The following is a 23500-nucleotide window of genomic DNA, read 5'->3' as shown; positions in this document are numbered from 1 at the left end:
AACTTGTGTCTTCAATAAAAATATCCAACTATAAAAATAACACAATTATTAAAAATGTAATTATTGAACTCAAACTTAATATTCATTTGTTAAATGATAAAATATATATCCTTAAAGATTGGTGATCTGCCTTGACAATTTTTGCGCCTTGTCAGTGTGCCGCATGATGAAAAAGGTTGAAGATCACTGGAATAGGCATAGGGCAGATGTGTACGTAACTCCTAATTGCTGCTAATTATGTGTCAATTAACTCTAATAATTGATTGTTTGCCCCTAATTGACTAATTAGTTTGCGTGTGCATTTGGGATCCACACCCAAATTTGTGTGCCCAATGTTGGGTGACCTATATAGAATCTGGGGGATAGTGCTGCTGAAAACCTGAGCAGATCACCATGGCACTGTCTGGTTAGTGCTGCAGTGGTCTGAGGACAGAGTCAGGGTGAAGCCAGGAGTTATTTGGGCACCTCTAGTATTCAGTGGCAGTACCTGGTTAGCTACCCGGTTAACTTAGGACAGAAAAAAAGGCTGTCCTAACTTAACAGGTAGGTATATGAATATCAGAAGTACCCAAAACCTGAATATTCAGGGCCAGTAACTAGATAGAGGGCGGCACTACATATAGTAACATAATAACATAGTAAATGACACCAGATAAAGACCTGTATGATCCATCCAGTCTGCCCAACAAGATAAACTTATTTTACATGGTATGTGATACTTTATATGTATACCCGAGTTTGATTTGTCCCAGTCTTTCTCAGGGCACAGACCGTAAAAGTCTGCCCAGTACTTCTCCTGTACTAAAAGTTCTGAAGCTAATGAAGCCCCTTAAAATTTACACTCCAGCCCATCCATATCTATTCAGCCAGATCAGGCAGCATGGAGCTCTGGGTCTAATTCAGCTGGTGGTGGCCATCTTTTAAAAAATGCTGACTTCTGCTGTCTGAATATTGTCCAGTAATTCCTTATGTGAGATCCGAATGAGATTTCATCTTATACATTTTGGATACAGAGATCTCAAAGAGATACTGAACTTGAAGTCAGAGGGGAGCTGCACAAAGGGTCGTATATCAAGTCCAATAAATACATATACTAGTGGTATCTTACCACAGTGTGCCTTCATTCATGTTTTGCTGGTACCTATGGACATAGTTAGTGACAGTGTCCAAATGCCCAGACATACTAGAAGGCTATTTAATGTGGGATACAAGTACTGTTGGGTTATATTGTCCCTTGGGAACCTGGCATCTTCTTGCTTAGCAGGTCTGTAACTATGGCACAGTAATGGAGGTCGCCTGAGCCTCTTTCACTCCAGGTTTGGAGGTCTAGGGTGAACTGTATTTGTTTTATGAGAAGTCTCAGGGCACAGCACTTTAAGACCCTAGTCAAGTGGAATTTAGGGGGTCTTTTACTAAGCAATAGTAGAGTTTTTAGGTCACGGTAACGCTGGTGGTAATGCTGAGACGCTCATATGGGCATCCCAGCGTTTACCACCAGCTGATTTCTACCGCAAGCTACAAACACTACTGCAGCTTAGTAAAAGAACCCCATAGTGCTGCTCTGTTTTGAAATTTAGTTTACTTTAATTTAAAAATGCATTTATATCCTGCTTTTATCACAGTATTTAGATCTGAGGCAGGTTACAATTACGTGGATAAAACACAACATCCATTATAATGTATAAACGCCTAATACATTTTTTTCCTATCTAACCCATAACAATAAAGGGTATTTCTATCAGGCCATAACTCAGAATCAATACAATTACCCCTGTGAAAATAGAAACCCATTTTCAGTGCTTTTATGTATAGATTTTTCTTCCTGTATGAAAGTAATATAATTCTGGTTCCTTCCTGAGCTCATTTTTACTGTCTGGTTGTTTTCTGATGCTTCTCTGTCATTTTCTTGAAAAACATCCCATCTGTATGATTATACAGAAATATTTACTTTTGCAGAAAGAATAATTATGTACATGAAATTGTTGTCTGAAGGTAAGTGCTCTTCCTGGAAGCCTCTACAGTATGCTATGCCCCAGCAGTCTGCACTACGTGCAGTTTTATGTAATGTCTAACTTCAACCATTAGATAAATTGCTGTGCTCAATGAAAATACTATGCTGGTGACATTCAGGTGTTCTTGCTCATCTATTTGTAGTATTCTCTACCTTACTCTTTAAGCAGTATATTCATGTGTTGTGTCTGTCAATTGAGTACAACCAGTGCCGGCTCAAGGGACTGTGGGGCTCTGAGCCAACTTTGGCATTGGTGCCCCCCCCCCCCCCCCCCACTGTCTGTGATCCGGTATCTCCCCCTGTCTCCACCCCCCTTTCCCGCTGGACCAGCTGAGGCAGTGGCTCAGGGTGCTGATGACAAAGATTGCCCAAATTCCAGTCCAGCGTCTATCCCTTTAAGGAGTTTGAAGGTAGACCTGACATGGATTTTGGTGCCTTTTATCACCGGTGCCTTGGGCCAGTGCCTCACCTGGTCCATAGGTTGAGCCGGCCCTACAACTAGGTGGACTAGGGTGGAAGAATTTGAAAGGGAAAAGGGGCTTTGGCGGCAAGGCTGGCAAGACAATTGTACTTTAAAACAAGGCTAGTCCAAAGGTATCAGATGCTGGAGATCAGTGTTCTTCAATGCAATGCCTGGGGGCTAATGGCAGCTCCTGGAGACCTCTGGGGCAGCCCCCATCATATTCTGTTTTTTTCTACTACTCTGCCTCACAGGCATAGGATAGAAAGGGGACAGTGGATGGGGGCGGGGGGGGGGGGGGGGGAAGAGCCGTATGCTTGAAGGACAAGACAAAAGAGAATGTATTTTGTAATGCTCATAATTTAAGCACTAGTAAAAAAGCCCCGTTTCTGATGCAAATGAAACGGGGGCTAGCAATGTTTTCTTCTGTGTGCATGTGGGAGTGTGTGTGTCCCTGCCCTCTGGCCTCTCTCCCCTCCCCCCTCTGAGTCCTTCACTGTTACAGAGCCAGCGATTTGATTTTGTGCTCTGCTGTTTTCCTTCACTGACTGTGTTACAGAGAGGGCGGGGCAGACACTCATAGGGAAACCGGATATCTCGCCTCCTTCACACTTCCGGCTGGAGGCTTCATAGAATGTTGGTGTTGCTTTTTATATAGAGAGATACCTCCCAATGAAGTTTCGCTCAGCTTTTACTACATGACTAAGGCCTACCTAGGGGAGTGGACTGCTTTGGATCCAGGGGTCTATTGGAATGCAGCAGTTTAGTGGTGTTTTATGTTGTTTTATATTTTCTGCTGCTTCTATTAGATTGTAACTTTTTTTCCTTCTAGTTAATATTATTGTATGTAATCCACTTTGATGGTCTGACCCTAAGTGGACAATCAAATAGATGTAACCTTAAATCTTGAAGGTAGGCTGGTGGGGATGGATGTCATTGAAACACACTGGTCAGCAGTGTCATGGGTCTGCATGGGAAGATATTTGTTGGCTCTCCTTCAGCTCACTAGAATCCAAAGCAGCCCTAGCTTAAACATTAATGAAGATCACAGCCCTGGGTGAATCTTCAGCCTTTCATCTCCCCCAGGAGTAGGTCAAGACCCTACACTCATAGTCCAGCATCTCTATTTCCCTTTCCTACCCCTCCCCCAGGTGGCCAATATTTTCCCCAGGTGGCAAACATATACACTTCCCATCCCCCTAATGGTGTCCTGCATCTTTTCCTCCCTTCCCTCCCCCCACAATGTGGCCAGCATCTGCCCTTCCCATCCTTCCCATCATCAGGGGACAATCATCTCCCCTTCCCCTCCCTATCCCCCTACCAAGGTGTCCAGCATCCCATCTCCCATTTCCTTCCCTCAGGGTCCAGCATTTCTCCTCCCCCCCCCCCCCCCCCCCCCGTCAGGTTCAGCATCTTTTGTCTCCACCACTTCCACTGGGAGGCCATTACATAGATTCACCACCTTTTCTCTGAAGAAATATATCCTCAGGTTACTTCTGAGTCTGTCCCCTTTCACCTTCATTCTATGCCCCCTCATTCTAGAGTTTCCTTTCAATTGAAAGAGACTCGCTTCCTGTGCATTTATACTGCATAAGTATTTAAATATCTTTATCATATCTCCCCTCTCCTGCCTTTCTTCCAAAGTATACATATTGAGATCTTTAATTCTGTCCCAATAAGCTTTATAACAAAAATCACTGAACATTTTAGTAGCCACCCTCTGGACCAACTCTATCCTATTTATATCTTTTTGAAGGGGTGGTCGCCAGAATTCTATACAATATTCTGGATGAGGACTCACCAGAGCCTTATAAAGGGAAGGTGAGGTGAACTACTCAGGGTGATAGGTGCTAGTGAAGTGATTTGAACCAGCCACCCCTGAATGGTAAGTTAATTGTTATAACCACTAGCCTACCTCCTCTCTTAGGGAAGGGAAGGAAAGAAGAGGATTAAAGGAGATGTTTATCTACAAGGGGGTAGGGCCTGGAGCTGCCTTGAGCAGGGGTGAGCGGGCACAACTGAAGGTTTGCTAGATACCTTTGGGTCAGCCGCAACCTGGACATTGTTGAGGTGTGGCCTCTGAACTCTAAATAGACAAATGGCTGCCTCATGGGACTGAACTCTGTCCTTTTCTATCTAATTGAGTGCTGTTTGGAGCATAAAGAAAGGCATGGCCATTCAGATGTGGGAAAGACCAAATTTTATTTTATTTTTTCAAATCAGGAGTGAGAGATTTCTGGAGATAGAAATAGCTAGATTATATTACATTACATTAAGGTACTTGTATTCCACAATTCCATTTTTTAAATATGTATTTAACAACCTTTATTAACATGACTACTGCACTACTTTATCCTAAATTAAAAGTAAAATTATTTTTCTACCTTTGTTCTCTGGTCATTTATTCTTTCTAATTGTGTTGGTTCCAGTATCTGGTTCCTGCTTTCCTCTATCTTCTAACTCTCTTGCCAGAGTTTCTGGTCCATTAGTCATTTTTCTCTCTCCTCCTATTTCTTTCAGCTTTCTTCAATTTATTTTTCTGCTTCTCTGTCCAGATTTAATTCATTCTTACTATCTAATCTTCAATGTCCCTCTTTTTACTGCATTTACCTATAGTTTTCCATCTCTTTCCCTCATCCCATCCTATTCCCCATCTTCTAATTCCAGAGTCTTTCACTAACTGTTTCTCTCTCCCCACTTCCATCCAGCCTCTCCCCTCTTTCCTTCTCCCCCATTTCATGCAGCATGTTCCCCTTTCTATCCATCATTTCCCAGCTTCCATCCAACATCTCTCTTCTTTCTTCACTCCTTTACTCTCCCTCTTACTTCCAGCATCTACCCTATTTCTCTCTCCCCCTTCTCTTTCCTCATTCTGTTCAGCATCTCTCCTCTGTCTCGCTCTCCCTTCCATCCAGCATCTCCCTCCTTTCTGTAACTCTCTCCCTTTACCACCCAGTGTCACTTCTCTCTCTTCCTGCATCCACTCTCAGCATCTTCTATCCCCTCCCCCCTGACAGCTAGCCACTGCCACTTCCTGGGATTAGCAGCTGCAGAACATCATAAGGCCATCCCAGGGCTTCAACCTCTATATATGTGGCTGCTGAACAGGAACAGAACAGGAAGCTGACTTCAGAGGGGGCTGGACTGGCAGCCACAAGCAAGGAGACTGCAGTGCCGCAACTGCTTTAGGTTGTTTTGCTGCTGCTACTGTTGCTGGTTTGGAAAAGCAGCAGCAGCAGCAGCAGCAGCAGCAGCAATGGGACTGGCAGCAGCAGAGAGGTGGGGGAAGGTCATGGCTGAATACTAGGTACCAATGCTTTCAGTTACTGTTCTGCTTGGAGTAGGGTTACCATATGGCTCCAGAAAAAGGAGGATGGATTGAGCCAGCCGGGTTTTACTTCCATTGCTTTCAATGGAAGTAATTGAGCCAGCCGGGTTTTACTTCCATTGCTTTCAAAGCAATGGAAGTAAAACCTGGCTGTCTCAATCCGTTCTCCTTTTTCTGGAGCCATATGGTAACCCTAGCTTGGAGTGGCAAAGAGGTGGCAAGGTAAACTCTGCGGTGGTGTTTGCCACCCATGCCACTCCACAGCAGTGACTATGCTTAAGAACACTGCAATATTTAAAGCAATTTAAGTGGGCAGGAAAGGATCCTGTCTGGTTAAATTGTGCTCAGTGAGGCCAGCCACCAATATGCAGCAGCATTTAAGCAGCACTGCCACTGAATATCTGCTCTAATTACATAAAAGCCAGGCAGTGGAGAGGCATTCTGTTGACGGAGCTGGGGAGAAGCCAGGAGGTATGCAGGTTCCAGCAATATTCAGTGCCAGTGCCTACATAGCTAAGTGACTTGAAAAAACTGCACAAAAGTCTGTCCTATCTTTGTTTGCTTAGCTGAATAGATGCCAGAGGCTCCCACATAACCTTCAGGTAGCAGCCTGATAGGTAGTGTGCAGTACCCTCCCTCTCCATCCCCCAACGCGAGCCAACCCCCGTCCCAGACAACTCCTCTGATTAAGTGCTCTCTCTCAGATTCCCTCCCCAATCCAGCTCTCACTCCTGAAGCCCCCCCCTGATCAAATGTTTACTCCTGAATGTCCCCCTGTCCACCCCTTGTAATCCTCCCCAGGCCTACTTTACTGTCCCTGCTGGTCCAGTAGGGTAGTGCAGGCAGGAGTGATCCTCATTTGCTCCTGTCCATGGCAGCTCTGGGTTCAAAATGGCTGCTACGACCTTTACAAATAGACTCACAGTACTATATTAGTACTGTGAAACAGCTGCGAAAGGCTGCAGCAGTCATTTTAAACTGGAAGCTGCCATGGGCAGGAGTAAGTGGAGATTGCTCCTGCTTGCACTACCCTGCTGGACTATGAGGGCGAGTACGGTAGGTTCAGGTGGGCCTACAGGAGTGAGTTATTGATTAGAGAGGGGGTCCAGCAGTTGTTCAGGGAGGGGAAGCTACAGGAATGAATGCGTAATTCGAGAGAGGATTGGTCTAGGGTAGACTTTTTTGATATCCTTATGTGGGTCTTAGGTGATATTCAGCCAGGACCTGCATAATTGTCTTTGAGGGTCCCGGATGAATATTGGCTGGGACCTGCCTAAGATCTATCGGCCAGGACATGTCCAGTAAGACCAGGATATTCAATGCTAATGCCTGGACCACCATTGGCAAAAAATTGACCAGATATGGTTTTCTGCTGTTGCTGCTCTTGTATGAAATTCCTCTGCTTAAGCATTTGATGTGATTGATTGCTTGAGATAAGCTGTTAAGTAAAGTTTTAAACTGTTGCCTCTGTATAATCATTGATTGCTCATTTCAGGGATGACCCCCTCAGAAATCCATTCACAGAAGGGAGCTCCATTAATATAGAGGTCTCACCTCTGGGTAGGGTAAACAACCCAAAAATATTTTGACCTTGACCCTCTTAGCCACAAGCATTTTTGCAGTCAACACCCAGATGACGCAGAACAAATTTTCTCGAAATCATAAGAAAACTGATACATTCTGCATAAAGACTCAGTTCAGCTCAGTTCAGAGGGGTCTCTTTCTTTTTCTTACAGAAGCTGAGCGAGCAGGTTGGCAGAGCAAATGAGAGCTAGCCAAGGCATGAAGGGTAAAAAGGAAGAGTGGGGGAGTAGGAGATGTGTAGTGAAAAAGGAGAGGGAGTAGAGAAGTAAAATGGAGGGAGTGGGAGATGCCAGGAGGAAAGGAACTCAAGAAGAACAGATTGCTGAGATACTGGGAAGAATAGATTTTACTTCCCTGGAAGATCTGCCATTCTAGGATGTGGTCTATACTGCCTATACAATAGGGCCAACATAGAATATTACCTTTGAAAAAGAACAATTACAGGTAAATAATGATCTTATCATGTAATCGCTAGTGTTTTCAGATTTGTAATCACTTCCTCTGTAACTGAAATTACCATTTTGTGTTCTTAAAATCAATGTCACTGTTTATCATACCATGTTAGTCTTCCTTATATTTGGAAACGGATGATAAAATGGATCAGCCACTATTGTATCAGAGCCATAGACTGTGGTTTTCCAAACCTATCCTGTTTACCCCACAGAGAGCCAGGTTTTCAGCACATTCACAATTGATATGCCTCTGTATGCACTGGAGGCCTAGTAGATGACAATTTACATCAAATATGTTCATTTGGATATTCTAAAAACTCAACTGACTATGACATTACTAGGACAGGCTTTGGAAGTCCTATTATAAATGTATGGCAGTTGGCAGGCCTAGCACCATCCTATCTAGCAGCTGAGTGGCATCTACTGACTTAAGGAGTAAGCTAGTGAGGCACTGGCTTCAGATGCTGAATTTTACAGATTCCAAAAGTTGATAGTGTCTAGTAGGAAACATGGCACTTAATACAACATCAGCTCCCTTCCAGAGTGGTCCAAGGCCAATGTTTCAGTATGAGCCCTGAGATCTGCACAGCTCATACCTGAGAGTAGCCTTGCGTTATCGAGATGGGGACACAAAAGCAAACGTTAACTCAAGGACATTGCAACATCTTGACTTATGGCTACTCAATGGAATTACTCTTTTCTCACATCATTTGCTTCACACACTGCAATAGAGTTTCATTTATTGATATCATATCCCAAGATTTCTCTTTAATTTGGTATTTTAACATTTAATCTCATTTTGACTCATATGTTGATCAGCTTTGATACAATCTAAAGAGGGGTATATTCTCAAAAATGCCATAACTTACTGCCTCAGATTTTGGTGGGACGGGTGGTGGGGTCTCTGTTCTGGTCTTCTCTGCAGGTGAGGAAGGCAGTGCAGGGGACCCTGCTGAGTCTTCCAATACTGGAGAAGAAGTCACAAAAGTTATTAAATCCTGCTGCCCCTTATTGCCACAACCCAGGCCTGGTGGGTTACTGCTTGGTTCTGAGTAGTTCTCAGCATTTTGATTGGTCCACAACTCCTCGTAAGGAATTTCTAACTGCTCCTGAGTCCTGAAATCGGGTTCCACCCAATCTGGTGTCACATACTCCCGATCTGAGTCTGAGGTTTCAGATGAATTTTGAACTTCATGGGTTTGGAGCTGCTGCCCTGCAGTGGTATCCCGACAGTTTTGGGGGCTAGTGGTATCCTCACTGGAGTGAGTGAGTGCCCCACCATACATACACAAGGAGAGGCGCTGAAAAGACTGGGTGAGCTCCTCCCGGGCATAGTTCACTGAGCTAGACGAAAAGCCCTGAAGACAAACCCGGATCCTACGGGGGCTGGCACACTCTTCTGAAAAGTCTGTCTTTACCTCCCTTACTGCTTTGGAGTACTCGTCAGGGTTAAAGCGTTGCTCTTGACAGATCAAAGAACTATCCCTCACCAGCTTGTCAAAGTGAGGATCCCCACACAATAGTCCCTCAGGCAGCATGAAGCGAGGCATATCTGTGAGCAACAGGAAATGGAAAGGAATCACTTCTTCCTTACGCAGCAGGCAGCACAGCACCACTGTCTTCGAAATGATGCTTACCAACTTGTAACGGTGGCCCTCCCGAATGATGTGAAGATCATATGGGTTGCGCGATGGTCGACTTGGTACCACCACATTAACTGGTAAGCGCACTTTCTCAATGATGCTGCGGATGGTATGTTCGCCTTCCTGCATCTGGAGTTCCAGTGGACTGCGGGTGCTGAACTTGCCTTTGCACTGGAAGGGAAGGCTGAGACTCTCATTGGTTCGGTGGTTCATGCAAATCAGGCAGGGCATTTTGCCCCTCACCTGCTTGCCCAAGGCGCCCGCTTTGCCCAGCTTCCTCAGGATGGTATTAAAGCGGGATTTCTCCTTCACTGTCTTGGCGCACAATATTTCAGCCTGACCCATCAGCGTCAGCTCATCACCTGCATGGAGGGAGAAGTTATAGACCTCGCTGTCCTCACTGAATTCCCCTGAGACTACCTGAAGAAAACACAAAGTACATAAGGTTTAATGAAGTCTAGTTAAAGCTTCCTTAAAATATGAAGAAGTTTGAAAGCAAAGGGAAAAAGCAAAACATTTTCTGCAAGTCAGGAGCAAAATTCCCATCAACATGTCAAGGGATACAGAGCTGATTAAACAAGAGACTAGCTTGCTTCCAGTGAATTCCAAGGAGAGGGAGACATTGGTTGATGACTTTCATGTACTTAAATTTTGAGGGCAATGAGATCATTTCCAGGGAGATCACTCAGTAATCCAGGGAGGTATACTGCTCATATTACACTTGTGCATGAAAATCCCTTCATTAAACTTACCAGACTGTTAGAGAAAATGATTCCTTTGATTCTGAAGTAAATGTATCTTTAATTCAGCTAATTTCTGTCTTGTTTCAGCCTGTGGAATGTACCCTTAATGATCTGTGAGCTAAACATTTTTATTTTACTTTGATTCTATTACATTTTTAAAACTTTTAAATTGTTCATCAAAGACATGGCTCCTTGCCAAACAAATAATTTAAAAAAGGCCTCTTTCTCCTGGTGATTCAAATGAGTTCACAATTTATATACAGGGCATAAAAAGGATGACTAATACTCTCTCTGCCTAAGGATTAGTTCTTTCCTTAAACTACATGCAAAACCTCTATTTGACAAGAATCCGAAGGATGGGAACCAAATTGCTACGTATCCAAAAGGTGCACTGCCATGAAATATGAGGTTGGTGATGTACCAGGAAGCCTTACCAGCTGACTACTTTGTAATATTTCATAAGATAGCAATGTAGCATAGACAGATACCTCTGAATTATGTTCACTTGCGTGCAAATGTTTACACTGAGAACGCAAAGTTGTGCACACAAGTTATAAATAGTATGTTATGTGTGTAATTTAATAATTAGCTGCTAATTGGCATTATCCAATTATTGGCCACAATTGATGCTAATTGATGTTACTTATCAATTACTTCTGTGACCGCCATTAGTTGAAATTGTACAAATTGTGGATGCAAAATCCATAGTACGCAACTGCAAAGATTGATGCCTGCTTGGAAACAGACATATATGTTCATGCATAACATGCAGGTGTAGTTTATGAATAGCACATGTACATCATGACTCCAACTGTGCTCTACCCAAACTCCATCCCTGAATACACCTATGTGTGTCTACTGTCACCACACCTAGAGTCCAGTTTACTAAGACGCACTATGGGTGTCTCTAGTGTTAGCACACGCTAAAAATGCTAGCACACCTTATTAAAAAGGGCCCCTATTTTTAAATGCAGAATCCTGCGGTAATTTTGTAAAAGATTTGCTATGCTGCTAAAAAGGCTATTATGAGAGAAAATTCCTTTAAAAATGTTGTCCTCTTAAAGGGCTTCCATGATTCTAGAATAAAAATAGAAAAAGATCTGTACATTCAATGACATTCTTTTCATGTCATGTGTTTTTATAAAGTTTTATTCAACTGTAAACTGCAAAGATGCACACTATTGATTACATGAAGGGCAAAAGCTAAATTTCTGGGCCTTTTTGAGTTAAAAATGTCTTGAAAGTACATTTCCTGTGTCATTTCAAATGAACACACATATCTAATATTTATGAGCCACACAACTTCTATAATAATGTTTTCTGGACAGGTGAGTAAAAGATCTATTTATTTGTTAGGATTTATTCATCATCCTTTTGAAAACATTCACCCAAAGTGGTATACAGGAAGTATAACCTGGACATAGGCAATAAACTATTGCAACAATAAAATAAACAAATAACAGTATATATTAAAGCATAGTAGGCTACTTACATCAACACATTAAATATTAAAACATCTTACTAGACACCAAAGAGGAGAAGCACAGGAGGAACAAATAACAGAGTAACAGGAATTTAGATAAATGATAAGGGTGTTTTAACTTGAGAAAAGGTTAAACTTTTATTTCACAACAACAAACATTTGATTTGGTGAAAACCAAATGCAGCCTATCAGGCCTGGTGATGGAGTTATCATTTGCTAGTTAGGTTCTGGATGGCTTACCATCATTGATGGAACACTGAATTCTGCTTAAATTCAACAAACTCTAGAGGAAACAGCCGAGCATCCATCCATGAGTTGAAACGAACCCTCAAATGGGTTATGCAGCAAGATGAGTGCATTAATCATTCTAGTAAATCTACTACAGAATGGCTGAAGACATTTCATGTTTTGTATTGGTCAAGTCAAAGTTCCAACTTAAAACCTTATTGAAATATTTGGGCAAGACCAGCAGCAGGCTGTTCCGTGTAAATGAACTATCAAATGACACAGAATTGAAACAATTCTGTATGCAAAAATGGGCCAAAATTTCTCAAGGATGATGTGAAAGACTGATTAACAGTTAATAGGAAACGTTTATGGGAAGTTATTGCTGCTCAAGGAGGTGCCAGTAGTTATTGAGTTAAAAACCAGTGTTGCCCAAGTTACTTTGTAAAAGTAATATATTGTACTTGCTATTCACTTGTTTAATAAAAGTAATGTTAAGTAAAACATTACAGGTACTAGTTATTTGTAACCTTGCAAAAGTAATATATTACAGCTACTTGTTTAATAAAATAATAAGCTAAGTTACTGTGAAAAGTAATATATTACTGTTGCTAGTTACTTGTCTAATAAAAGTTACTGTGACTATATAAAGAACTAGCTGTCCCCGTTGGCGTTGCTCAGCGATAGTTTAGTACTTTGTAATTGAGAAAAGCAAGGTTTATTTGTGTGTAATAGCACTGTATAAGTATGCATTTTTAACTCGTTTATCATGGTTGATACATTTTGTTTGATGACTTTAATGCGAGAAATAAAACAAAGAATAGGTATAGATATATGTCTATAGATATATTTTTATTTGTACAAACAGAAATAGAACAGGAGTAGATAAATATTAAATATATATATTGTAATTTGTAATAAGTTCTCATTCGAGCAACATTTTTTGTTTTTTGATTTGGAGCACATATGTATAAAGACTTGTTTGAGCCAACTCCTGAACAGGCGATGTATTTATTTATTTAATTACATTTGTACCCTACATTCTCCGAGGACAAGCAGGCTGCTTGTTCTCACTGATGGGTGACGTCCACGGCAGCCCCTCCAATCGGAAACTTCACTAGCAAAGTCCTTTGCTAGCCCTCGCGCGCCCGCGCGCACCGCGCATGCGCGGCCGTCTTCCCGCCCGAAACCGGCTCGAGCCGGCCAGTCTTCTTTTGTCCGCACTCGGTACGGTCGTGTTTTCGCCGTGTCGAGCCCCGGAAAGTCGACCTCGCGCGTCCAATTGTTTGAACGTGTTTTTTTCCTTCGGGAAAGTTTTGTCATAGTCGGGAAGTGCTCCGGAAACCCCCCGCCGGGTTTCGTGTAAATCCTCCCCGTATTTCCAGCTTTTTTGCCCCGGTAAGTTTTCTTTCGTCGTCGGGGTAGGCCTTTTTTCGGCCTCGGTCGAGATTTTTTCTCCCTCTAAATTTGGTGCTTCGAATTTCGCCATTTCGGCTTTTGATTTCGCCGGCGTGATTTTTCCGCCCATGACATCGAAGCCTTCCAGCGGCTTCAAGAAGTGCACCCAGTGCGCCCGGGTTATCTCGCTCACTGATCGACACTCGTCGTGTCTTCAGTGTCTGGGGGCCGAGCACCGCCCTCAGAACTGCAGTCTGTGTTCCCTGCTTCAAAGGCGGACTCAGGTAGCGAGACTAGCCCAGTGGAACGTGTTGTTCTCGGGCTCTTCGTCGGCATCGGCACCGGGATCTTCGAGTGCATCGACGTCGTCAGCGTCCAGACCATCTTCCTCGGCCGCCCCTGCATCGAGTGCATCGAGGCATCGGGCCTCTGCATCGGCGCCGAGACATCGGATAGCTGCATCGACGTCGGTGGTACCAGGACCTCGTCTGCTGATGTCGTCGGACGGTGGTGCATCGGGTGGAGTGCAGGTGAGGGCTGTCCATTCCCCTGCTGGTGGCGGTGAGCCCTCGGGTGGGTCTCCGCCTACCCTGAGGGCTCCTGCGGTACAGCCCCCCCGAGATCGACCTTCTTCAGTCTCGGCCCCGAGGAAGCGACGGGTGGATTCGACGTCCTCCTCGTCGGTGCCGGGGAGCTCCGGTGACATGCTTCGGAAGAAATCGAAGAAGCATCGACACCGGTCTCCTCCCCGTGTCGGCACCGAGAGCTCTGGGTCGCCGAGGGATTCGGCACCCAGCAGGCATCGGCACCGAGAGGACCGCTCACCCTCTGTTCAGGAGGTGTCGATGCGCTCCGCTCTGGACAGCCCGGAACAGCCTCCACGCCCGGAACAGGTACTGACGTCGACGCCTGCATCGACCCCTCAGCCTTTCTCTGCAGCCGCTCTAAACGAGAGCCTCCGGGCCGTTCTCCCAGAGATTCTGGGAGAGCTGTTGCGCCCTACCCCTCCGGTACCGGCGGTGCTTGCGCCACCGGTACCGTCGAGCGTGGCGCCGGCTGGCCCATCGCCCAGGTTGAGGTCCCCGACGTCGGTACCCGCGTGCGGTACCGACCGCGGCCACCTCCCAGGAAGGCTCCCCGACTACGTCGGCGGAGGGAGCTTCGCCGATGCGGGCGAGGGAGTCTACCTCTCGACGCCCCCATCGTGGACAGGGTTCCACGGAGTCGAGCAGGGCGAGGTTGCAGACACAGGTCCGTGAACTTGTGTCTGACACCGAGGGTGAGGCCTCGTGGGAGGAAGAGGAAGATCCCAGATATTTCTCTGACGAGGAGTCTGGGGGTCTTCCGTCTGATCCCACTCCCTCTCCTGAGAGACAGCTTTCTCCTCCCGAGAGTCTGTCTTTTGCCTCCTTTGTCCGGGAGATGTCTACGGCCATCCCCTTCCCGGTGGTTGTGGAGGACGAGCCCAGGGCTGAAATGTTTGAGCTCCTGGACTATCCTTCTCCACCTAAGGAAGCGTCCACTGTTCCCTTGCACCATGTCCTGAAGAAGACATTGCTTGCGAACTGGACCAAACCATTAACTAATCCCCACATTCCCAAGAAGATCGAGTCCCAGTACCGGATCCATGGGGACCCAGAGCTGATGCGCACTCAGTTGCCTCATGACTCTGGAGTTGTGGATTTGGCCCTAAAGAAGGCTAAGAGTTCTAGGGAACATGCTTCGGCGCCCCCGGGCAAGGACGCTAGAACCTTAGACTCCTTTGGGAGGAAGGCCTACCATTCCTCTATGCTCGTGTCCAAGATCCAGTCTTACCAGCTCTACACGAGCATACACATGCGGAATAATGTGCGGCAGTTGGCGGGCTTGGTTGATGCTCTTCCCCCTGAGCAAGCCAAGCCTTTTCAGGAGGTGGTCAGGCAGCTGAAGGCGTGCAGAAAATTCCTGGCCAGAGGAGTTTATGACACTTTTGATGTTGCGTCCAGGGCCGCTGCTCAAGGTGTGGTGATGCGCAGGCTCTCATGGCTGCGTGCCGCCGACCTGGAGAATAGAGTCCAGCAGCGGATTACGGACTTGCCTTGCCGTGCGGATAACATTTTTGGCGAAAAAGTCGAGCAGGTGGTAGAGTCTCTCCACCAGCGGGACACCGCATTCGACAAGTTCGCCCGCCGGCAGCCTTCAGCTTCTACCTCTACAGGTAGACGATTTTTCGGGGGAAGGAAGACTGTTCCCTATACTTCTGGCAAGCGTAGGTACAACCCTCCTTCCCGACAGCCTGCGGCCCAGGCTAAGCCCCAGCGCGCTCGCTCTCGTCAGCAGCGTGCGAATCAGCAAGGCCCCGCGGCTCCCCAGCAAAAGCAAGGGGCGAGCTTTTGACTGGCTCCAGCAGAGCATAGCCGACACCCAAGTGTCAGTGCCGGGCGACCTGCCTGTCGGAGGGAGGTTGAAAGCTTTTCACCAAAGGTGGCCTCTCATAACCTCCGATCAGTGGGTTCTCCAAATAGTCCGGCAAGGATACTCCCTCAATTTGGCCTCTCAACCTCCAAATTGTCCACCGGGAGCTCAGTCCTACAGCTTCCAGCACAAGCAGGTACTTGCAGAGGAACTCTCCGCCCTTCTCAGCGCCAATGCGGTCGAGCCCGTGCCATCCGGGCAAGAAGGGCTGGGGTTCTATTCCAGGTACTTCCTTGTGGAAAAGAAAACAGGGGGGATGCGTCCCATCCTAGACCTAAGGGCCCTGAACAAATATCTCGTAAAAGAAAAGTTCAGGATGCTTTCCCTGGGCACCCTTCTCCCCATGATTCAGCAAAACGATTGGCTATGCTCTCTGGACTTGAAGGATGCCTACACACACATCCCGATACTGCCAGCTCACAGACAGTATCTGCGATTTCAGCTGGGCGCACGCCACTTCCAGTACTGTGTGCTACCCTTTGGGCTCGCCTCTGCGCCCAGGGTGTTCACAAAGTGCCTAGCTGTGGTAGCAGCGGCGCTTCGCAAGCTGGGGGTGCACGTGTTCCCATATCTCGACGATTGGCTGGTGAAGAACACATCCGAGGCAGGAGCCCTGCAGTCCATGCAGATGACTATTCGCCTCCTGGAGCTACTGGGGTTTGTGATAAATTACCCAAAGTCCCATCTTCTCCCAGTGCAGAAACTCGAATTCATCGGAGCCCTGCTGGATTCTCGGACGGCTCGCGCCTATCTCCCAGAGGCGAGGGCCAACAACTTGTTGTCCCTCGTCTCGCGGGTACGAGCGTCCCAGCAGATCACAGCTCGGCAGATGTTGAGATTGCTGGGCCACATGGCCTCCACAGTTCATGTGACTCCCATGGCCCGCCTTCACATGAGATCTGCTCAATGGACCCTAGCCTCCCAGTGGTATCAGGCCGCCGGGGGTCTAGAGGACGTGATCCACCTGTCCACGAGTTTTCTCGAATCCCTGTATTGGTGGACGATTTGCTCCAATTTGACTCTGGGACGTCCCTTCCAAATTCCTCAGCCTCAAAAAGTGCTGACCACGGATGCGTCTCTCCTGGGATGGGGAGCTCATGTCGATGGGCTTCACACCCAAGGAAGGTGGTCCCTCCAAGAAAGCGATCTACAGATCAATCTTCTGGAGTTGCGAGCGATCTGGAACGCTCTGAAGGCTTTCAGAGATCGGCTGTCCCACCAAATTATCCAAATTCAGACAGACAATCAGGTTGCCATGTACTATGTCAACAAGCAGGGGGGCACCGGATCTCGCCCCCTGTGTCAGGAAGCCGTCAGCATGTGGCTCTGGGCTCGCCGTCAAGGCATGGTGCTCCAAGCCACATATCTGGCAGGCGTAAACAACAGTCTGGCCGACAGGTTGAGCAGGATTATGCAACCTCACGAGTGGTCGCTCAATTCCCGTGTGGTGCGACAGATCTTCCAGGCGTGGGGCACCCCCCTGGTGGATCTCTTCGCATCTCAAGTGAACCACAAGGTCCCTCAGTTCTGTTCCAGGCTTCAGGCCCACGGCAGACTGGCGTCGGATGCCTTCCTCCTGGATTGGGGGGAAGGTCTGCTGTATGCTTATCCTCCCATTCCTCTGGTGGGGAAGACTTTGTTGAAACTCAAGCAAGACCGAGGCACCATGATTCTGATTGCTCCCTTTTGGCCGCGTCAGATCTGGTTCCCTCTTCTTCTGGAGTTATCCTCCGAAGAACCGTGGAGATTGGAGTGTTTTCCGACCCTCATCACGCAGGACGAAGGGGCTCTTCTGCATCCCAACCTCCAGTCCCTGGCTCTCACGGCCTGGATGTTGAGGGCGTAGACTTTGCCTCTTTGGGTCTGCCAGAGGGTGTCTCCCGCATCTTGCTTGCTTCCAGGAAAGACTCCACTAAGAGAAGTTACTTCTTTCATTGGAGGAGGTTTGCCGTCTGGTGTGACAGCAAGGCCCTAGATCCTCGCTCTTGTCCTACACAGACCCTGCTTGAATACCTTCTCCACTTGTCTGAGTCTGGTCTGAAGACCAACTCCGTAAGGGTTCACCTTAGTGCAATCAGTGCATACCATTACCAAGTGGAAGGTAAGCCGATCTCAGGACAGCCTTTAGTTGTTCGCTTCATGAGAGGTTTGCTTTTGTCAAAGCCCCCTGTCAAGCCTCCTACAGTGTCATGGGATCTCAATGTCGTTCTCACCCAGCTGATGAAACCTCCTTTCGAGCCACTGAATTCCTGCCATCCGAAGTACTTGACCTGGAAGGTCATTTTCTTGGTGGCAGTTACCTCGGCTCGTAGAGTCAGTGAGCTTCAGGCCCTGGTAGCCCAGGCCCCTTACACCAAATTTCATCACAACAGAGTAGTCCTCCGCACTCACCCTAAGTTTCTGCCAAAGGTTGTGTCGGAGTTCCATCTGAACCAGTCAATTGTCTTGCCAACATTCTTTCCCCGTCCTCATTCCTGCCCTGCTGAACGTCAGCTGCACACATTGGACTGCAAGAGAGCATTGGCCTTCTATCTGGAGCGGACACAGCCCCACAGACAGTCCGCCCAATTGTTTGTTTCTTTTGATCCCAACAAGAGGGGAGTGGCTGTAGGGAAACGCACCATATCCAATTGGCTAGCAGATTGCATTTCCTTCACTTACGCCCAGGCTGGGCTGGCTCTTGAGGGTCATGTCACGGCTCATAATGTTAGAGCCATGGCAGCGTCGGTAGCCCACTTGAAGTCAGCCACCATGGAGGAAATTTGCAAAGCTGCGACGTGGTCATCTGTCCACACATTCACATCTCATTACTGCCTGCAGCAGGATACCCGACGCGACAGTCGGTTCGGGCAGTCAGTTCTTCAGAACCTGTTTGGGCTTTAGGATCCAACTCCACCCCCCGAGGGCCCTGTTTGTTCTGTTCCAGGCTACACTCTCAGTTAGTTGGTAAATTTTTTAGGTCAATCTCAGTTATGTCCTCGCCGTTGCGAGGCCCAATTGACCAATGTTGTTGTTTTGAGTGAGCCTGGGGGCTAGGGATACCCCATCAGTGAGAACAAGCAGCCTGCTTGTCCTCGGAGAAAGCGAATGCTACATACCTGTAGAAGGTATTCTCCGAGGACAGCAGGCTGATTGTTCTCACAAACCCGCCCGCCTCCCCTTTGGAGTTGTGTCTTCCCTTGAAGTGTATTGTCTTGCTACATACTGGACTGGCCGGCTCGAGCCGGTTTCGGGCGGGAAGACGGCCGCGCATGCGCGGTGCGCGCGGGCGCGCGAGGGCTAGCAAAGGACTTTGCTAGTGAAGTTTCCGATTGGAGGGGCTGCCGTGGACGTCACCCATCAGTGAGAACAATCAGCCTGCTGTCCTCGGAGAATACCTTCTACAGGTATGTAGCATTCGCTCTTTCCCACACATAGCAGGTTCAATGCGGCTTACATAGTAAATGCAGTTACAAAGTCTTGAAGAGTAATAACAAGTTGTAATAAACATAGTAATAACGGGGTTTAAGGATATGTAGATTGAACAAGGAGAGGTAAGCAAGATAGGATGATCAAAAGGAGAGAGATTGGGAGGGGTAACGAGTAGGAAGGATGGATAGGAAAAGGTAGAAGATAAGCATAAGGAGATTAGGAGACTTGGTCTTATGTATAATAAACATAAGGACAGGAATCATGTGAGTGGGTTTAGGAAGTTAAGTGTGGTCATTAGTGTAAGCTTTCTTGAAGAGATGGGTCTTTAGCATTTTTCTAAATGGTAAATGCTCGTTGATTGTTCGGATGGATCTTGGCAGAGAGTTCCAAAGCTGGCTGCCCAAAAAGGAGAAGCTGGATGCATAGGAGGTCTTGTATTTAATTCCTTTGCAGTTTGGAAGGTGTAAATTAAGGTAAGTACGAGAAGACAATGATCTGTTTCTGGCTGGGAGGTCAATAAGGTTATTCATGTAGTTAGGAAATTCTCCATATATAATCTTATGAATCAAAGTGTGTACTTTAAAGTTTATTCTTTCTTTGATGGGGAGCCAATGAAGCTTCTCTCGAAGAGGTGTTGCGCTATCAAATTTTGATTTGCCAAAGATAAGTCTGGCTGCTATGTTTTGGGCAGTCTGAAGTTTCTTCAAAATTAGGGTCTTACATCCTAAGAAAACACTATTGCAGTAGCCTGTGTGTGAGTACTGTGGATTGCACTAGGTTCCGGAAGGAGTCCAAGGGAAGGTATGGTTTCACTCTTTTTAAAATCCACATCATGTTGAACATTTTTTTTGTAATGGATTAGGTATGGTGTCGAATGATAAATGGTTATCAATCATTACTCTAAGTATTTTTAGGTTGTCAGATATGGAGAGTCTAACGTCTGGAGTGCTTATGTATAATTGAACATGTGAAAAACATGGGTTTTACAAGTTGACACCTGATAGCAGCTTGTGTTTGTCTTTGGTACTGAAGTTGTATTTCATTTTCTTGTTGGTTTTGAATACTCCTTATTTGACATTGCCTTTCCCTTTGGTGCACAAGTTGCCTTTGATTTTCAACTGGTGTTTCACCAACTCTTAATTTAGCCTGCCTTTTTCACTTATCTGCAAGCCATATTTCATTTTCCATTGTAGTTTCAACCGCCCTAGATAGAAAACAAACTATTTAGTATCAGGATCTGTGACTGGCCCAAAAACTATGGTCTTAAACGTTGACAGTGCTGAAGGGTGTGAGAAAATGGCTGAGTTGGAGTGTACTGCTGAGAGTGACTGTGAATGGGTATGTTAGAATGGATGAGTGTCAGTGAGGGTGAGGGTGTGCTACTGAGGAGTTGTACTGTTGAGGGAGGTGTGAGAATGGGTGAGTGTGAATGGGGATGTGGTACAGAGGGGGTGAGATTGTGAGTGGGGTTGTACTGCTGAGAAGTGAGTGTGAGAATGAATAAGTGTGAATGGGGGTGTACTGGTGAAGAGGGTTTGAGTGGAGGATTTCTGCTGAGGTGTGTGAGAATGTGTGTGTATGAGTGGAAGTGTTTTGTTGAGAGATATGTGAGAATGGATGTGTGAGTGTTTTGCTGAGGGGTGTGTGAGTGGGTGAGTGTGAGGGGGGTGTTTTGCTGAGGAGTGTGTGAGAACAAATGAATGTGAGTGGGGGTGTGCTATTCTGTGATGTTTGAGTGGGGGTGTACTACTGAGGGGTGAATGTGCATGGAGGTATGCTACTCTGGGGTGTGTGAGAATGGGTGTCAGTGGGGGTGGTGGTACTGAGGGATGTGTGTGAGTTGAGGTCTGCTATTCTGGGGATTGTGATTGGGGTTGTTTTGCTGAGGGATGTGTGAGAATGGGTGAGTGTGAGTGGGGGTGTGTGAGAATAGCTGAGTGTGACTGGGGTGTTTTGCTGAGGGGTGTGTGAGAAAGGGGGACATTGACATTGAGTATAATACTCCCTTAAATCAGAAAATGTGGAGACTGGGTCCCTACCTAGCACTAACTTTTCTTTTCCAATCAATTTTTAGGTTGATTTTCTTGATTAGTTGTTTCTTTCAATCTAGCAATTGCCTGTTTGGTTTTCACCATTTTCCTGTCAAAACACAACCTTCTTTTCAAGGGCATATTGAAATTCAGTCCCCCCCCCCCCCCCCCCCCCACACACACGCACTTTTTGAGCAGTGTTCCCCTGGCAGGGTAGTAAATTCATGCACACACACACACTTCCCAGCCTGATCCCAATACTTTCTCCCTACCCTGTTCCCACCAGTCTCTGAACCTCCCTTGTACTGAAAATGTTAGGGAAGAGGGTATTAGAGAATGAGAGAGGGACAACTAAACAGCTGCTGTCCGTGTTTCTCCCCACCTTTCTCTGAGCTCTCACCCTGTCCTAAGGAGTCTGTCGCTTAGCAAAAGCAAGAAATAACTTTCCGACCTGCAACTTATTCATTTAATAGATGGAGGTATTGCTCCCCTTCCCCTGAGTGCCCCCGTGAACCGAATCGCTTCAAACTACATAATAACCTCGACAACAGCGGGTAGAGTCTGCGTACTGGGTTTGGTAGCTGTAGCTCTTCAGGGCCGGAGGAGTTTGGACACGGACAAACAATAAACACACGCATCTGCATTATATCTATCTATATAATTTGTACCTCCAACGTTCTCTGGCTGGCTGGCTAGCTGGGTTCGTAACATCCTGATGTCAGCAAGCCTCCAGCGTTCTCTTCTCTCTCACTGTCCCGCCCTCGCGTAAAGACGTAATGACATCAGAGGGCAGAACAATGAGAGGGAAGGGAACGCTGGAGGCAAGCTGACATCAGGATGTTCCGAACGAAAGCAATTGAAGGCAAGTAGGCAACGGAAAGCTGCGCTGGAGGGGAGGACAGAATCACAGGACATCGAGGGGAAGGCACAGCAGGGCAGAGGAGAATCGGTGGACATGGATGAGATGGGAGGAGAGGAGAGAATCGCAGGACATGGATGGGAGGGCAGGGAAGAGGAGAATTGCTGCACATGGAGGGGAGGGCAGAATCGTGGGACACGGATGGGAGGGCAGGGCAGAGGAGAATCGCTGGACATGGAGGGGAGGTCAGAATCGTGGGACACGGAGGGGAGGGAAGAATCGCTGGACATGGAGGGGAGGGCAGGGGAGAAAGGAAAAATCGCTTAGACGAGAGCCTTCCTAGGGCCCGTTTCATTTTGGACAAAACGGGCTTGGTTCCACTAGTATATATATAGATGAGACATTATATTACTCATTAGTGGAAAAAGCAATGAACAGTTATTTCATCACAATTATTTGTTTCTTTTAAACATAATATATTACCAGTAATATATTACTGCCAACACTGGAATTAATGGTTCACATGCATTTCTACAAATAAATTAAGGGCCCTGTTTACTAAGCCACACTGTAGGCCTGCTTAGCATGCGCTAGCACTAGAGACACCCATAGGCATATATGAGTGTCTCCATTAGCACACGCTAAAAATGCTAGCAGGCCTTAGTAAACAGGGCCCTTATTGTTTACTCCCTTTGTAGAATAATCAAAATATATACTTCTTTCTGAGTTTTATTATTCAGTGGAGTTATCTTTCTGTCTTATCAGGGATTAGATTAGGAATTAATCATGTCCAAAATATAAATTGCACCAAATTGCACCAAAATATAGACCATAATATGTGGATGAGGGAAGGGGGAAAATCAGGGAGAGGGAGGGAAAGGAAAGGCAACAGGAAAAAGGGGGAGGAGGAGGAAGGAGGGAAGAAGGGAGGATGGAAGGGGAAAAAGGGAAGGAAGATGAAGGGAAAGGGAAGGGAAGAAATAGGGAAGTAGGGAAAAAAGAAAAGAAAAATAATAGTTTTTAATTAACATTTCTAACATTATTGTATATGTTTCTTATTTTCTGTATTTTTATGTATGGGTTATTTTTATTTATGTGTATTGATATATATGTATTTTTGTTTGTATGTAGTTATTGTGACTCCTGAGGCAGATATTCCATGCCAAAACACTGCTGTGTTGAGTCCCTATTTAGTTTGATGCTTCAAAAAAGATTGACCACTGATTTCATCTTCAATTTTTTTGGGGCTATATTTGGAAGACGTGGAGGGGCATAATCGAAAGGGACGCCCAAGTTTTGCTGAGGACGTCCTCGCAAAACATCCCGATGGAGGGGCGGGGAAACCCGTACTATCGAAATAAGATGGATGTCCATCTTTCGTTTCGATAATACGGTCATCCTTAGAGATGGTCGTCCCTA

At 46.3% G+C, this 23500-nt stretch overlaps 1 protein-coding gene across 1 annotated transcript in view; it reads right to left on the bottom strand.

Annotated features, from left to right (window-relative positions):
• Positions 1-23500, bottom strand: part of LOC115464769 (GRB2-associated and regulator of MAPK protein 2-like) — a 50362-nt gene that overhangs the window by 23611 nt on the left and 3251 nt on the right. The window contains exon 2 of the mRNA XM_030195123.1: positions 8705-9898. Within this exon, the coding sequence (XP_030050983.1) occupies positions 8705-9898 (1194 nt within the window). The remainder of the gene's footprint in view (positions 1-8704; positions 9899-23500) is intronic.

Source organism: Microcaecilia unicolor, chromosome 3 (assembly GCF_901765095.1).
Source record: "Microcaecilia unicolor chromosome 3, aMicUni1.1, whole genome shotgun sequence".
Taxonomy (NCBI): domain Eukaryota; kingdom Metazoa; phylum Chordata; class Amphibia; order Gymnophiona; family Siphonopidae; genus Microcaecilia; species Microcaecilia unicolor.
The sequence above is the reverse complement of the archived record's forward strand: the minus strand, read 5'-3'. Positions and strand labels throughout refer to the sequence as shown.